This window comes from Mytilus edulis, chromosome 10, assembly GCF_963676685.1.
Source record: "Mytilus edulis chromosome 10, xbMytEdul2.2, whole genome shotgun sequence".
NCBI lineage: Eukaryota > Metazoa > Mollusca > Bivalvia > Mytilida > Mytilidae > Mytilus > Mytilus edulis.
The window spans coordinates 45,816,466-45,834,849 of NC_092353.1; the positions used below are offsets into that span (position 1 = coordinate 45,816,466).

Consider the following 18,384-nt stretch of genomic DNA (forward strand, 5'->3'; position numbering starts at 1 on the left):
GAGTTTGGAGGATTCATATTTCAACAGACAATCGGAATGCTAATGGATACTAATTGTGCACGCCTACTAGCCGATTTGTTTTTGTACTCGTATGAAGCAGCATTCATTCAAACCCTTCTAAAAGAAAAACAGAAAAAGCACCTTGCGAAATTCTTTAATTTTACTTTTCGATATATTGATGATGTCCTATCATTGAATAACCCATATTTCAGCCAATACTTGCATCTCATATATCCCAGTGAACTTGAAATTAAGGATACTACCGATACTAGAAGTACTGCTTCATACCTTGATCTTTTCCACAATATTATTGACACAGATGGACGACTTCACACGAAAATCTATGACAAACAGGACGATTTCAACTTCCCAATTATCAATTTCCCATTTCTCAACAGTAACATACCCTCTGCCCCTTCGTATGGTGTTTACATATCTCAATTGATACGTTATATTCGTGCATGTTCACACTATACGAACTTCCTATACAGGAGTGTGCTCCTAACGCAGAAACTGCTCCAACAAAGTTATGAGGAGGACAGATTTAAAATGACACTCCGTAAATTTTACGGACACCATCAAGATTTGGTTGATCCGTATGATGTATCTTTGTCAGATTGTAAAAATGTCGAATTTGTTTTTTCTCTTTCGATTTATGAATTTCGAACAGCAGTATACTACTGTTGCCTTTATTGCTCATGCTTGGTTTTGAACCGGTTTCGTTGAATAATGGAACTTTGCGGGGAATTGAATGTACAACGCACAAACAGTACAGGGTAAACTGACTGCTGCATTATATGTAGCGGCAATTGGTTCTTTCGGGATATTGTGCTTCGCTTATTGTTCGTATTGCTATGGAAATATATTATATCTTATCTATAAACAATCTAAGAAAGAAAAAAAAACAAGACATGAACACAGTATTCATCTAAGAGCTAAAGTTCACAAAGCACAACAAACCGTTAGCTACAGAATGAGGAAACCACACTTCAAAGTTACAATTAGCCTTATTGTCGCAACTGGAGTCTCACTCCTTGGTTTCGTTCTATATCCGATTGGATCAGCATTTGGCAGAGCGGCTGATTCAGCGCTAAAATGTGCTATCATAACTGGTGTACTGAAGCGTGCATGTTTTATAAATAATACATATACTAGTATTGATCCTCCAAAATTATAAATTTTTGGACGTATGGTTAATTGCTGACAAATTAAAGGATGTAATTGGTAGCCAATAAAAAGCTAGAATTATCAGTTCAAACTTAATTCAGATAGTCATCTCTAAAGCTTTCTATGCCTTTTTCAAATCAACGGTAATATCCAGTTTGTAATAAGTTGCAGATACAATTGTGACCCATCAAATTTACCAGGTTTGTAATAACATGTGGAACAGGATATACTTACCTTTTTAGAACACCTGAGATCACCCCCAGTTTTTGGTGGGGTTCGTGTTGCTTAGTCTTTAGTTTTCTATGTTGTGTCTTATGTACTATTATGTCTGTTTGTCTTCTTCTATTTAAGCCAAAGCATTGTAAGTTTTTTTTTCGATCTTTGAGTTTGAATGATCCTCTGGTATCTTTCGCCTCCCTTTTGGAGGAATATAAATCATGCAGGACTTCAATCTTGGTCCCAAATCCAAATCAGCATGGACGACTTATAAGGTATAATACATGTAGGCCATAACTAAACTGTTTTGGGAAATTTTAATTAAAAAAGGTACATACTAACCTAAAAGCTGACAACCATGACACATTGGCAAAGAAACTAATATAACAAGATATAACTTTTTATCCAGTTTATTAAATTTAAATAAAATAAATTGTGCTCAATTTTAGTAGAAAAAAACATTCATGATAACAAACAGCTTTCATTTTCTCCAATCAGACACAATTACTACCATAGAAAAATGTCTTTCCTTTTACAGACAACAAAAGGAACTGGTGACATTAGAAAATGATATAAAAATAGACAAAATTTGTCAAAAAAACAGTCAATAGGAAATCTTTCCATGATAAAAGGTAATAAGAATACATTTTATCAGCCACCATTAAAAAAGGGATAATCCAAAACAAAGTATGTAAGCCTGTACATTTTTTTTTTGGAACAAGAATTTATTCCCACTTAAAAAAAACTTGGTAATTGTCATTTTTAATATAACTTGACCACTTTTATTTTTTTCAATCCATAGGTCAATACATATAATGATAAGCTCTTTCCTGACAAATTACAAGGAAAACACTAAATGCATTTAAAATATTTAAAAATAATTGCCTTTATCTGCAAACCTTTTGTTATTGTTAGGACAAGATATCCTTACACATGTATCGGCAATAAAATTACTTGTACTACATTCATATATACCTTTGAAAAGTCTAAAAACAATTTCATATCTTAATGCCTGTGAGATAAAAAATAAATTTGATTTCCGTTATATACAGGATTTAGCACTGTTTTATTTAATTTTTTTTTTAAAACATTTCCAGAAAGAAAATGTGAATTAAAAGTTATAGATTGGCAGATACAGTCTTAAATGAAATTTCAAAATATCAATTGAAAGTTTTCAATATGAATGACATACCCATAAATAGAGAAAACATCAAGCCCTGCTTGATGATGCTCACTAAAGGGAGATACATATAAGAAAATGGAGGCAACTACATTGATGAAACCAACATGAAAAAAGAATGGAGTAAATATAAAGTGTAATACACTTACATGGGAATTCACTACTAATAAACATTGTAAATTTAAAGAATGGGGCACCTTCTAAGGGGGTCTCATTTGGGGGTTCTGATCCCGGATCCCGCTTACACTATATATGTAAGCAATTTCTCATTTTTTTGTTATTTCCTGTGTCCCGCTAGACTTCATATTCCGTTTTCACTGCATAATAATTTGACTTTCACATGTCACGCTTACAAAAAAATTGGCAATCCCCTGTCACGCTAAGACCCCAATGGGACCAACTTCTAACTAATTAATGATTCAACATTGCTTTTCTGTAAACCTCACTTTGGGGCACCTTTTAATAACTGTTCAATGATTCAACATTTATATTCAATAAAACTCAACTTATTCTTTGGATTTTTATTATACAAAATTAAATCACTAAAGAGGTAATAGAGGCATTAAAAACTGATCTGCATAAATGACCCATTGAAGTGTCAATGGGCAGATTTCTACCTATTTGGTATCTTTTATAAATGATTTACACAATAACCTTGGTCACGTCAAAAACCAGCATTCAAATATATATTTGAATTTAAGGAAAACGGATATTTTCCTTTAATATAAAAAGGTTATAATCCTTTTGGAAAAAGTCTTTCCCCCCCCCCCCCCTGTTTATAGAAATGGTCAAAGATACTTTGTAAATCAAAGAAAACAAATTAATTTACCCATTTTGAAAATGGGTTTTTTTTCAAAATTTGAACTGCCTCATTCTGTTAGTTATATCAACTGCCTCACTTTGATAATTATAAATTGCCTCATTCTGATATTTATTTACTGTCATTCAAATAATTATGTCTCATTCTGACACTTCTGGTCTCATTATGATAGTTCTTTAGCCTCATTCTGATAGTTCTTCAGCCTCAATCTGATAGTTCTTCAGCCTCAATCTGATAGTATATATACCCATTGCCTGTCTCATTCTATGATTATTCAATGTTTATTCTGTGAATTAGTTACATCATTAATTAAGATAACAAGTTAAATATATTAATAATTTACATATTTGTGCTACTTAAATAAATAATTCATATATAATCTGGAATCTAGATATGATAATCAAACTCAAGTTTTGTACTTTTTATAGGTATAAAAAGTGCACCTTAAAACACAAATGTTTATTTGTAATACCACTACATTAGTCTTCCAATGAAAAGTAAATGTAAATCAACTTAATATAAGAAACATTATATTGAGAAACAAAAATTGCATCAAAGTTTTTTTTAAATATAATTAACTTAAAATTACCAAAATAAAAGAAAAGAAGGGAAAAATTCCCATTAATGATCGCCATCTGATTTTTATATAAAATTTATGAAATATACACAAAGATTTACATTTCATAATAATAACAATTTTTTCAATCTGAAAATCTATATCACAACACTGCATTTAAGGGAAACATTGCAACAATGCTGGAACACATATAAAAACATGTTAAAAAGGCTCATTGAGAAATTTAGAACTCTACAAATGGTACAAAAATCAAGAGTTCAAAGTTCACAATATTAAATCTATTTTTAAAGAACACCACAAATTATCAAGCAATTCATTTCAAATCATTGATTTTTTAAATTAAATTAAAATTAATATCAAATATAAAAACATAAATGAACTAAAACTCTGTTGGCACACAGAGTTATAGAAATATTTCTTAGGTGGTGAATATTTTCTTAATATTGAAATTATGATCTATAAAAAAAATGGCCTTATCATACGATGCCATTCAAAAATTTGAAGAGGACAATTCTAAAACTCAAAATGTTCCAATAACTCATTTATTGATATTGTAATTTCAATAATTATTTAATCTAATATCACAATCAACATGAAAAATAATTTCTTCTAGATCCTACAACTACATGTTATTGCATATAAAAATCAAGGTGTTTTCGTAGTTTATAATACAATGGCACTGCTTTGTAACTTTTACGCCTTGGAACTGTTGCATGCACTATTATGATTTTTGCATTAACAGAAAATAAGAAGAAACTGTACATAATTGCCATTTGCCTTTGGTCCACATACCACAAGAATCTATTCACATATGATACAACAGTATAAGTGATTCATGTAGTGATAAAAAAAACTTGGACAATCTAAACTCTTTGTTTGCCTAACTTGGACAATCTAAACTCTTTGTTTGCCTAACTTGGACATTTTAAAACTCTTTGTTTGCATAACTTGAACAATCTTAACTCATTATTTGCCTAATAAGGACAATTTTAACTCTTTGTTTACCTTATTTAGACACTCTAAACTCTCTTTTTTTTGCCTAAAAGACGCGAATAACACTTTGTTTGCCTAACAGACACTCCAACTCTTTGTTTACCTAATGGACACTCAACTCTTTGTTTGCCTAACTTGGACACTCTAAACACTAATATGTCTAACTTGGAACTCTAATATCTTTGTTTGACTAATGAACACTTTTTTAACTGTTTGTTTGCATAACTTGAACACTCGAAATATTTTGTTTGCCCAAGGGACATTCTAAACCGTCGGTTTGCCTTACTTAGACACTCTTAACTATTTGTTGTTCAAGTACATTGTATAAGACATTATTTATCAAATTAAACATTTTAAAATATTGATGAAAACTGATAAAAAATTCTTAGTGATATTAGGGTAATTTATAATCTGAGGTATATGAAAACTTCCAGAAGGATTAATTCTTCAAGCTCTTCTATAATTAATTGTGTAGAGGAGTTGTCTCCCTTTGGCTTATTTCAATTACTGAGAATAACGTCTACAAAAAAATATAGATTGTCTACATGAGGAACACAATGAAATTCATATTATCAACAAAAAAGATGTTTACTTCAGAAAATGAAACTGAATTGTCCTATTTTCATATATTACAAATTATTGTGCAATGGGTTTGATGAAAAAAGCCTTGTTTTATATTTTTTTAATATATTTTCAGAATTATTTTGTGTATACAATTTCAATTTCTTAATTCATTTTATTTCAAGTTTTTTGTTTTAGCATGAGATAACTTTAATGGTCTAGAAATGTTGCTGGGCAACAAAACACATAAACAGTACAGTTGAATTAAAGACAGAACAATTTAGAATGTAACAATTGTAAATCATCTGTCACTGTTAAAAGTATTACAGAAACAAAACATCACAAAATTCTGTTGCTATGGAATCAACTCTTTGAGCCATTTGTTTAGGAATTGTCAGGGAGGATTTGTCTCCCTTTGGCTGCTGTTAAACAGCAGTCTCTTGATCTTCAGACACAACCAGTTGAAAATGTTCTTGACTTTGGAGATAAGCTGCCAGGTCTTTGTCGTCTGCTCTTAAAGCTTGCATTCGCGGAGTATTTCCCTGAAATTAACAATGAAATAATAAACTGGTTCCATCATACTGGTAACCTGAAAAAAATCATCTGGTTCTATAATACTGGTAACCGATTATACTGGTATCCTAAGACAAGTAGCTTGATAGAGATAAAATGTATTGCAAATCAGGTATACATTTCATGCCTCCTTTTATAGCTTACTATGCAGCATGGTTTTGCTCAGTGTGGAAGGCAATATGTGACCTATAAGTAGATATAGGAAGATGTGGTGTGAGTACCAATGAGATAACTCTCCATCCAAATAACAATTTATAAAAGTAAACCATTATAGGTCAATGTACAGCCTTCAACACGAAGCCTTGGCTCACACCGAACAACAAGCTATAAAGGGCCCCAAAATTACTAGTGTAAAACCATTCAAACGGGAAAACCAACGCTCTAGACAATATAAAAAACAAGAAACAAGTATAAATTACATAAACAAACGACAACTACTGTACATCAGATTCCTGACTTAGGACAGGTGCAAATTTTTGCAGCGAGATTAAACATTTTTTATGGTACCAAACCTTCTGAAACAATAGTATAACATCACAATATAGAAAAACACACGATAAAAGATCAATTGGAAGGCTTAACTCAATCCTTATAAGTGTTTACTTCTACAGCATTCATACCAACTGAATCTTCTTATTTTTATATATAACATGATGCCATTTCTAGCGAATTAATTGGCTTAATGTAAACAAACTTATTTTTGCAGGCAGATTTTTTTCATGATTTTCTTGATCTTTTTATATAAGGGAAATGCATTATTTTTCTACTCACAAGAGTAAACTGCGAGCTAAAATTAGTTGGTTAACAGTTTTCTTAATAAATCGAACACGCTAAATATTACACAACCAGAAACTAAAATTGACAATGGAAATGGGGAATGTGTCAAAGAGACAACATTCTAATCAAAGAGCGGAAAACAGCCAAAGGCCACCAATGGGTATTCAATACAGCGAGAAAACCCTGCAGTAACTGCATGTATTACCTGATAATCTGTTTTGGTCAATGAGGCTTTAGCTTCTACCAACATGTAACATATAGTTCTTCTCTGGTACCATGCTGCTTTATGCAGGGCTGTTTGTCCCCTGAAAAAATAAAGTAAAACACAATTAAATGATAAATACTACAACAGATCTCCAGTGGTACCAAGTTGCTTTATGCAGCACCTTTTGTTTTCTACAACATCAAGTACACAATTAAATATAATCCTTATGCAACATCGTTTGTAACGTTCATTTTGATTGGATAATGTCACTAATTTTCATGGCATCAATTCTCAATTGATGCTATGAAAACATTCGTGCAAGCGCAGACGATGTGCAAAAGATTTCAAATGTATGTTTAAACGTTGTTTTCTATCAGTTTCATTAGAATGGAAATAACAATATTTTATTTTAAGCTCCAATGGCTTCAATTGATGATTTGATAGTCTCAAATACCCATTTACAAGCTCCACTAACAGGTGGCCAGCAAACTTAATTTGCAACAATCAAATCACCAATCGATGCCATCAGAGCTAAAAACAATACAGTTATCTCCTAAGTACTACAAAAGTTTTACAGAGGTACAAAATTGAATTAAATCACCTGATAGTCTCCAATGAGTTTATAACTTACCGTTCACCCAAGATGATTCAAGTTTAGTCCTTACAGAGATGTTCATACAAATACGATTGGTCATAAAACAAACTGCATTATATCATGCACAAGCCTTATCTATACAGAAAAGGTTTTTCTCATTGTTGAAGTCTGTACAGTGGTCTTCAGTTGTTTAATTCCTTTTCCTCTGATTTTTTGTAGAAACCCCTTATTGCCAATCATACCATATCTCCTTATTAATATTGCATGTACTTAAAAAAATATTACAACACTGTATCCAAATTTACCAATAAAATATTCTAGAAAATCAAAGTACTCCTTTTCTTTTATTTTTAATCAATACTTGATCAAATAACATAATTTTACAAGGAAATTATCTCCCTTTAAAATCACCTTATCGTCGCTGGGCTTCTAAAATGTTGTATATGACTTTTTTGGCTAAAAATACTTTTTGACACCAATGGTCTGGGCGGGAGGAAATCTTTGGTATTACAAAATAACATACAGTTAGACCAATCAAAATGTGTGAAATAAGACATATTACAAAATTCCGAATGTCAGTTGTTTGTAAAGTTTTCTTCCAAAATGTTGTATGAAAACTTGAAAATCGTTGTAGAAAAAAATAATTGTACATTTCTTTATTTCTGTGAAAATAATTTAAGTTCTTGGATAATCCAGAAATGTCAACGTTTTTATTTCACTACTATTTACAAAAATGTTCAAGTTCACATACGACATTTTTGAAGCATGCATTTTGCCAAAATTTTCAAAGCCTGTTAAATGTGAGATATTTTTTTCTTGAAAAATTTGTAATTTACAACATTTTAGAAGTCCAGCGACCTTATGTTGAAGGCCGTACCTTGACCTATAATGGTTTACTTTTATAAATTGTTATTTGGATGGAGAGTTGTCTCATTGGCACTCATACCACATCTTCCTATTGGCTATATCTATTTAATACTATAGAAATACCTACTTTTCAAAGTCCACCATATCTAGAATGACAGGTTGTGCTGTAAAAAACAAAATAAGCCACAAATAAGCTACAAACATAATTCAATTATAGTTTAAGGAGGTAGACCTAGGTTAAGGGAAATAACTCTTAAAATCATCAGTAGGTTTATGTCAACCATTTTTTAAGAATATATTCTAAGCTTCTAGGTTACATAGATTATTTTCAATCTGTTTCAGTGAAATGCTTAAAATACATGGATGAACTTGACTTTTACAAACGCTTAACTGATTTAAAGAGTTATCTCCCTGAACCAAGGTCTACCCCCTTAACAAGAACATGTGTCCATAGGATACCGTATAGTGGGTTATTTTTGCAGATGTAAAATTTAAAATTTTCATTGAACATTGTGCAGTTATTATTTTGGCAGATTCAAACTTTTATCAATACTATTGCATGTACATTTTAAAGTGGCGGCTTTTATTTTAGCGATTTTGGTCTTTTTGTGAAAATAAACGAAAATTTACACCCTGTGAAAATAACCCCCTAAACGGTACCTCACTTGCACTATGAAGTTTCAATGTTTTCGGACAATAAAAAACAGGGGAGTTGAATAACCGAAAGGAAAACACACTAACGTGAACATGTATACTAAGTTTTTAGTTGACGTGATCATGGTAAGATACCTTGATCAACAACTTTACAGCTCTTTTTTTAATGCTAGGGACTTAAATGTTTGTCTGGCTTGCTTGCTTTGTTTATATCAAAGTTTGCTCATGAATTGTAATTAAGTGACATCTGAAAACAATCTAAAAAGGTGGATTTATCAAATAATCAAATTTACCTATACACAGTTTGAACTCCGCCTACTTATATTGTTTGCAGATGTCAGTCTTAAGTTACAATGCTTGAGCAAAACCTTTATACAAACAAAGCAAGCAAGTCAAACAAACATTTGTCTTGCTAGCATTATTAAAAGAGCTGTCACCACAGAATGTACTGATATTACATTTCTGTGCACAGTGAATGGTGTAAGCATACATTAATTTGGCATATAATTTACAGCCGATTGCATTGAATGTGTAACTAAAGGTCACATCTTTGGTTAGGTAAAATACCTTCCTTTAAGAGTAGACTTGTCCGACAGATAATCAATATATCTGTCTGTAGGACTAGGCAGCTTAAAAATGAGGGTAGTATACCTTACCTAATAATGACTTCACATTTCAGCTAGCAAGCAAGCTTACCAAAGAAACAAAGATATGGCCTTTACCTTCACACTCAATGCAATCGGCTGTAAAGTGTTCAGAACATAATGAACCATGTGTACTAGGTTTCAAACAATTTTGACCCCACCTTCATTGTAAACAACCCAAACCAAAAATTTTAACCTGATTCATGACAGACGAAGAGTTGTCACAGACCAAAACTCTTTTTGATCCTCTCCTTACAAAGAGGAAGGAGGGGGGGGGAAGTAGTGATAGAAATTATCTTTAGCATTCTATCTGATCTAAAGTTATATTATAATTATAATTCAGAATTTTTCAGGATGCCAGTTAACATGTACAAAACTTATATCATGGGTTTTTTTTTACTACTCACAACTATTAGAATAGTATTCTCAGAAGGAAAATGTTACCAAGTTTGTTATTAAGATGCTGAGTTGTGTTTTCAGGAAATCTTTTTCTATTTGCATTTCTGGAGCAAAGTCAGAAAATCTTTACACACAAATGTGACAATCTTCAACAAGGTAATTTTTTTTTTATACTCACAACCGACTTTAGATTTGACAATTCTGTTTGCAGAGTTCTCGAAAAGTAGTGATCCGAAGGTTTTGACCACTAAAATATCCAAAGGACCACCACAATTTTGTCACTTTGCAATAGAAATAATAGTGAGAACCAGTAGATTTCTTCAAGGACCACCAAGAAAAGAAAGATTTCGAGAACTCTGCATCTGTGTGGTGTTTGTACATACCATTCTCTATCAGATATTTCACAATGGACTTGTGACCAAATCTGGCTGCATGGTGTAATGCTGTCATGCCATACTGATCTGTTGCCAATAAATTAGCATCTTGATTCACAAACAAGTCTACTATCTAAAAATTAAAATTATAACAGTTTTGATGGTAAATCTTTGGTAGCCTGTAAAATCTATTCAAAATTTGTTTTACCAGAAACAATTTAAACAACAGCATTTTGTACAATCTTTTGTCTATTTTGACCTTGAGTTTTGTTTTTTGTGTTATTGGTTTGCTGTCTGGTTGACATACAACTAGAGGCTCTCAAGAGCCTGTATCGCTCACCTGATTCTACTTGGGTTTTTGAAATCATATGAAAAAATATAAAATTTGGCTAAAAGTGACAACACAACCTCATTGATAAGGAAAGGAACATGTTTAATTTCATTCAAAAGTCCCCCACTGGTGGCCATCTTGGATGGCGGATCGGCTACAAAGTAACAACACTTGGTCAGCACCTCATAAGGAACATTCATGCCATATGTTTGGTTTTATTCCATTCAGTGGTTCTCTAAAAGAAGTCATTTGTATGCATTTCCCATAGGGTCCTATGTTAAACTAAGTCTCCTGCTGGGGGCCATCTTGGATGATGGATCTGCTACAAAGTAACAACACTTGGTCAGCACCTCATAAGGAACATTCATGCAATGTTTAGTTTTATTCCATTCAGTGGTTCTCTAAAAGAAGTCATTTGTATGCATTTCCAATAGGGTCCTATGTTAAACTAAGTCCCTGCTGGCGGCCATCTTGGATAATGGATCGGCTACAAAGTAACAACACTTGGTCAGCACCACATTAGGAACATTCATGCCATGTTTGATTTCATTCCATTCAGTGGTTCTCTAAAAGAAGTCATTTGTATGCATTTCCCATAGGGTCCTATGTTAAACTAAGTCCCATGCTGGCGGCCATCTTGGATGAAGGATGGGCTACAAAGAAACAACACATGGTCAGCACGGCATAAGGAACATTCATGCAATGTTTGGTTTCATTACATTCAGTTGTTCTCTAAAAGAAGTCATTTGTATGCATTTCCCATAGGGTCCTATGTTAAACTAAGTCCCCCGCTGGCGTCCATCTTGGATAATGGATCGGCTACAAAGTAACAACACTTAGTCAGCACCACATTAGGAACATTCATGCCATGTTTGATTTCATTCCATTCAGTGGTTCTCTAAAAGAAGTCATTTGTATGCATTTCCCATAGGGTCCTATCTTAAACTAAGTCCCCCGCTGGCGGCCATCTTGGATGATGGATTGGCTACAAAGTAACAACACTTGGTCAGCACTCCATAAGGAACATTCATGCTATGTTTGGTTTCATTCCATTTAGTGGTTCTCTAGAAGAAGTCATTTGTATGCATTTCCCATAGGGTCCTATGTTAAACTAAGTCCCCCGCTGGCGGCCATCTTGGATGATGGATCGGCTACAAAGTAACAACACTTGGTCAGCACTCCATAAGGAACATTCATGCTATGTTTGGTTTCGTTCCATTTAGTGGTTCTCTAGAAGAAGTCATTTGTATGCATTTCCCATAGGGTCCTGTGTTAAACTAAGTCCCCCGCTGGCGGCCATCTTGGATGATGGATCGGCTACAAAGTAACAACACTTGGTCAGCACCCCATAAGGAACATTCATGCTATGTTTGGTTTTATTCCATTCAGTGGTTCTCTAAAAGAAGTCATTTGTATGCATTTCCCATAGGGTCCTATGTTAAACTAAGTTCCCGGCTGGCGGCCATCTTGGATGATGGATCGGCAACAAAGTAACAACACTTGGTCAGCACCTCATAAGGAACATTCATGCCATGTTTGGTTTCATTCCATTCAGTGGTTCTCTAGAGGAAGTCATTTGTATGCATTTCCCATAGGGTCCTATGTTAAACTAAGTCCCCCGCTGGCGGCCATCTTGGATGATGGATCGGCAACAAAGTAACAACACTTGGTCAGCACCTCATAAGGAACATTCATGCCATGTTTGGTTTCATTCAATTCAGTGGTTCTCTAAAAGAAGTCATTTGTATGCATTTCCCATAGGGTCCTATGTTAAACTAAGTCTCCTGCTGGGGGCCATCTTGGATGATGGATCTGCTACAAAGTAACAACACTTGGTCATCACCTCATAAGGAACATTCATGCAATGTTTAGTTTTATTCCATTCAGTGGTTCTCTAAAAGAAGTCATTTGTATGCATTTCCAATAGGGTCCTATGTTAAACTAAGTCCCTGCTGGCGGCCATCTTGGATAATGGATCGGCTACAAAGTAACAACACTTGGTCAGCACCACATTAGGAACATTCATGCCATGTTTGATTTCATTCCATTCAGTGGTTCTCTAAAAGAAGTCATTTGTATGCATTTCCCATAGGGTCCTATGTTAAACTAAGTCCCATGCTGGCGGCCATCTTGGATGAAGGATGGGCTACAAAGAAACAACACATGGTCAGCACGGCATAAGGAACATTCATGCAATGTTTGGTTTCATTACATTCAGTTGTTCTCTAAAAGAAGTCATTTGTATGCATTTCCCATAGGGTCCTATGTTAAACTAAGTCCCCCGCTGGCGTCCATCTTGGATAATGGATCGGCTACAAAGTAACAACACTTGGTCAGCACCACATTAGGAACATTCATGCCATGTTTGATTTCATTCCATTCAGTGGTTCTCTAAAAGAAGTCATTTGTATGCATTTCCCATAGGGTCCTATGTTAAACTAAGTCCCCCGCTGGCGGCCATCTTGGATGATGGATTGGCTACAAAGTAACAACACTTGGTCAGCACTCAATAAGGAACATTCATGCTATGTTTGGTTTCATTCCATTTAGTGGTTCTCTAGAAGAAGTCATTTGTATGCATTTCCCATAGGGTCCTATGTTAAACTAAGTCCCCCGCTGGCGGCCATCTTGGATGATGGATCGGCTACAAAGTAACAACACTTGGTCAGCACTCCATAAGGAACATTCATGCTATGTTTGGTTTCGTTCCATTTAGTGGTTCTCTAGAAGAAGTCATTTGTATGCATTTCCCATAGGGTCCTGTGTTAAACTAAGTCCCCCGCTGGCGGCCATCTTGGATGATGGATCGGCTACAAAGTAACAACACTTGGTCAGCACCCCATAAGGAACATTCATGCTATGTTTGGTTTTATTCCATTCAGTGGTTCTCTAAAAGAAGTCATTTGTATGCATTTCCCATAGGGTCCTATGTTAAACTAAGTTCCCGGCTGGCGGCCATCTTGGATGATGGATCGGCAACAAAGTAACAACACTTGGTCAGCACCTCATAAGGAACATTCATGCCATGTTTGGTTTCATTCCATTCAGTGGTTCTCTAGAGGAAGTCATTTGTATGCATTTCCCATAGGGTCCTATGTTAAACTAAGTCCCCCGCTGGCGGCCATCTTGGATGATGGATCGGCAACAAAGTAACAACACTTGGTCAGCACCTCATAAGGAACATTCATGCCATGTTTGGTTTCATTCAATTCAGTGGTTCTCTAAAAGAAGTCATTTGTATGCATTTCCCATAGGGTCCTATGTTAAACTAAGTCCCCTGCTGGCGGCCATCTTGGATGATGGATCGGCTACAAAGTAACAACACTTGGTCAGCACCCCATAAGGAACATTCATGCTATGTTTGGTTTTATTCCATTCAGTGGTTCTCTAAAAGAAGTCATTTGTATGCATTTCCCATAGGGTCCTATGTTAAACTAAGTCCCCGGCTAGCAGCCATCTTGGATGATGGATCGGCAACAAAGTAACAACACTTGGTCAGTACCTCATAAGGAACATTCATGCCATGTTTGGTTTCATTCCATTCAGTGGTTCTCTAAAAGAAGTCATTTGTATGCATTTCCCATAGGGTCCTATGTTAAACTAAGTCCCCCGCTGGCGGCCGTCTTGGATGATGGATCGGCTACAAAGTAACAACACTTGGTCAGCACCTCATAAGGAACATTCATGCCATGTTTGGTTCCATTCCATTCAGTGGTTCTCTAGAAGAAGTTCAAAATGTAAATTGTTAACGACGACGACGACGACGGATGACGGACGACGACGACGGACGACGGACGCCAAGTGGTGAGAAAAGCTCACTTGGCCCTTCGGGCCAGGTGAGCTAATAAAAACTATACCTTCATGTGCTACTTTTTGAGTAAAATGAGGTCGAAGTTTCAAAATTCAGATTTGTAGACATATTTTTCCTTCTGAAAGACTTTTTTTGTTAAGAATTAAATAAATTTATCAATTGTTCATGAATGTAGAAAAAAAACGTCATTTTTTGCTGTATATTTATCAAATTTAAAACAAATTGCACTATTTACGTTTTCATGAAAAATGGTACACATAATATTCTTACGTAATCAAACCAAATATCATTTTAAAAAAGAGGGGTTCATGAACTTGTTTTAAGTTAAATCAGTTTGAATGATAAAATCAGTCAAAAACTGCATCTTTTCCCAATAAGTCACAGTTTGAAAAATAACATTTTACGTTAGCAGCATCATTACCTCCCCTGTAACTGTATCGTATGCCCTTAACTGAACAATAATCTGCATGAAAATTGTATTAAAACATAATTTCAGACAAAAACTTTACTGAATACTAAATGATTTCTTGACCACACTTTTTAGATCCTTCAAACTGCATGATTACATTTTTTTTGGTAAAATCAGATGAGTCTTATTGTCACAGAAGACTTGCATATATATATTTTTAGATGAAACTGATTTCTATGCAATATGTTTCCACATTTTATAATATGAGTGGAATTATTATTTGAATACATTCATACTTACTTTTGGCAAGTCTCCCCTTTTTGATGCATCAATCAAAGCTAAAGTTTAAATATAAAAAAAAAAATATTTCTTTTTTAATTACAAATACAAATATTATCTATAATTCATTTTTTTTTCTCACTAGAATATGAACCAATATGTATTTGTTAAAAATTTAAAATGGTACCTTTCCTCAATTCCATAATATATATTAAAAATATCAAATTTCCAAGACAAATTTTTCTAACTTTGCGAAATCTATTTTTATGTACATGTATTTGTCTTGGACATCAAAATCAGAATTTTTCTGTAAGAATGAAAATCTGGAGGTTTAAGTACACTATAACATTATCAAAGAATACTATTATGAGTATATTGCAGGTAATAAAAAATCCTAATGACAGCTTGTCTTGCAGTACATTTCTGTTTACAAAGATATGTTGTTTATTATAAAAACATGTGGTGCACATTGAAATCTGCAGCATATATTTGTATTGTAACACATTCTTATTAGTTTGGCTTGTGACTATTATAATATATACTAATGTCAAAATATTAAGTCCCTGAGGTTTGGCATTTCAAATTAAATTGGATAATAAAATACTTTCTTTTTATGCTGATGAAATTCTGGTCCAACACACAGAGTTCTAACATTACCGGTACTATCTCAGTTTATGAAGATGTATTGTGTAAGTTATGATGTTGTGTTGATATTTACTTTATCCCCCCCCCCTAATAATTTTCCTAGAAAGAGTAAATTAAAATGGCTATTCTATAGCACCAACCTTTGTCCTCTTGAGACATCCTCTTGTTCCTGGGTACTGCTGTAGCATGGGCCACACTCAGAAACTGGTCCTGTTTCCCAGAGGGAGGTAAAACAGGGGAACCAGGCTCTGAACTGAAATTTTATTTTTAAAAATATCAACATTTGAAATATAACAAAATAAAAATTTATTAAATTTAACATTTCACATTTTGTATATTAACTGACATTAAGTTAATGAATTGAAAACTGAACTTTTCTTACCTACTATGAGGAAACCATAGTTCTTGAAAAAAATCCTTGCTTTACATAATATGTCGGTAAACACATAAATATAGTATGATATAAGTACTGACACATTACTGCATCTCTATGCATAATCAACATATAACTACAATTAGATCCATGTGGTCTTTCATGTCTATTTATAATTCATTAAAAGAGGCATTTTATTTCAAACGCTAATTTCAACTACCAATACTTTTCTGATGTAAATTAAAAGATAAGTTACAGTTCTGCATTAAAATACAGGTTGTTATAGACATGATATCTCATAAAATATTCAGTGTTATAATTTCCAGATATTATGATATGAAAATATGGATCATTCAAACTTTATATAACTGTACCATTTAATAAAGTTATGGATTAAAACCTAGTACAGTAAGCTAAGTAGACACTTAAATGTGCATGCAAGAAATGTTAAATTGTAAATTATAGTAAGTATTTAACCAATTTTCTTGTCATTGGTTAATCCTGAGGTTTTATCTGAAGTGAAGAGGATGAAATCAATTTTGCTCATTTGAAAATAGCTTGCTTCAGGTGAATTAATACCTCAGATTAACATGCATTTCATTAGAGCAGTTTTGGTTTTAACACCCTACATAAAACTTTTTTGTAAAAAAAATAAAATAGATCATTTGCGAGACAAACAAGAAAACCAATTAAAACCTAAATGTTGCCTAATGTGACACTTAATGCAACTGTCTACTTTAAAAGATTGTATTTCTTTTCCTAAAAAATGCTCCTAATTTTATGATTATCTAAAAAAAACTTTATATAAAGCATAACTGTTTTAAAGAAATAAAGAACATAGATTTTCTCTACCATTTACCTAACATGCACTCAGAAGTTGGAAAATTAAAAAAAACTTTCTCACTTGGATTTATAATAGAGAATAGTTAAATGCCCTTTACTGGCAGACGTCAAATGGTTATTTTTTGGCTACCACTAGAGTCAAATTGGTTTCAATTTTCAATACCTGGAATTGTCAAAATATTCTTATTGTGCTTCGTCAGAGGTCTCAAATAACTATCATTTCTGTAATTTTTTTTATCAAATTTAATGTTTGATTTCTTTCTCATCTAGAAGAAATGAACATTTTATTGTCATACACCAAAAATTACTGTTAATGTCATTTGGCAAGCATTTTTCCAATATTCACCATGAAGGGTCCACCATTAAAACCCTCATGGACAGGAAAACATAGAGACATGCTGAGCACATGTACTATGGGGATATTGTTAATGGAATAAAAAAAAGAACAGAATTCTTTTTTAGGTTTGATTAGAAAAAAAACATTTTGTTTATTGAAATGAAAGGAAAAGAGATTTCTAAAGTTAAATATTTATTGGTTGCTTAATAGCTTAAATTGGAATCTATACAGGATAGGTTCATTCCATAAAACTTATAAATAAACAAAATTTGGCTATTCTATAAATAAAAATAATAATAAATGAACGATGCTCTTGTGCCATGCCTATAAATAGAATTAAGTTTTTACCACAGAAGTGGGAAACACGGATAGTCTTGAAAATGAACCCTTCGAGTTCTTGTGGAAAATGATTCTGATATGTAGTAACTGAAACAAACAGGGACATCATATTATATGTACAATGTTTATAGATAACTCTAGTCTATTCTATCTACCATTATGCTGTACCATGTGACACATCATGTGCCATGCAGCTACAGGCTGCTGCATCAATATTTTATTTGAAGAAATTATATGTAGAAATAAAATAATTATGAAGACATTAGTTATCATACTTGACTGAAGCACCTCAAAATTTTAAATATATATATTTCTAATTTGAGAAAAAAACCATTAGTAACACTTTTGAATGAACAGTTCCTTTTAGTTAATTTGAGGTGCTTCAGTTTTTAGAAACAAAAACTTGAACAAATTC

The 18,384-nt window shown here is 33.3% G+C and overlaps 1 protein-coding gene across 50 annotated transcripts in view; it reads right to left on the reverse strand.

The window, feature by feature from the left end:
• Positions 1 to 1,777: 1,777 nt before the first annotated feature.
• Positions 1,778 to 18,384, reverse strand: part of LOC139491293 (diacylglycerol kinase zeta-like) — a 203,098-nt gene continuing 186,491 nt past the window's right edge. For 29 of the 50 annotated variants that reach the window (XM_071278886.1, XM_071278874.1, XM_071278872.1 and 26 more), the window contains 7 exons: positions 17,979 to 18,056; positions 16,218 to 16,330; positions 15,454 to 15,491; positions 10,612 to 10,735; positions 8,659 to 8,695; positions 7,070 to 7,169; positions 1,778 to 6,056 (listed from right to left, as the gene is read on the reverse strand). In XM_071278886.1, the coding sequence (XP_071134987.1) occupies positions 5,940 to 6,056; positions 7,070 to 7,169; positions 8,659 to 8,695; positions 10,612 to 10,735; positions 15,454 to 15,491; positions 16,218 to 16,330; positions 17,979 to 18,056 (607 nt within the window). In that variant the 3' untranslated portion in view covers positions 1,778 to 5,939. The remainder of the gene's footprint in view (positions 6,057 to 7,069; positions 7,170 to 8,658; positions 8,696 to 10,611; positions 10,736 to 15,453; positions 15,492 to 16,217; positions 16,331 to 17,978; positions 18,057 to 18,384) is intronic. The other 21 variants (XM_071278899.1, XM_071278893.1, XM_071278897.1 and 18 more) reach the window with 1 other exon arrangement.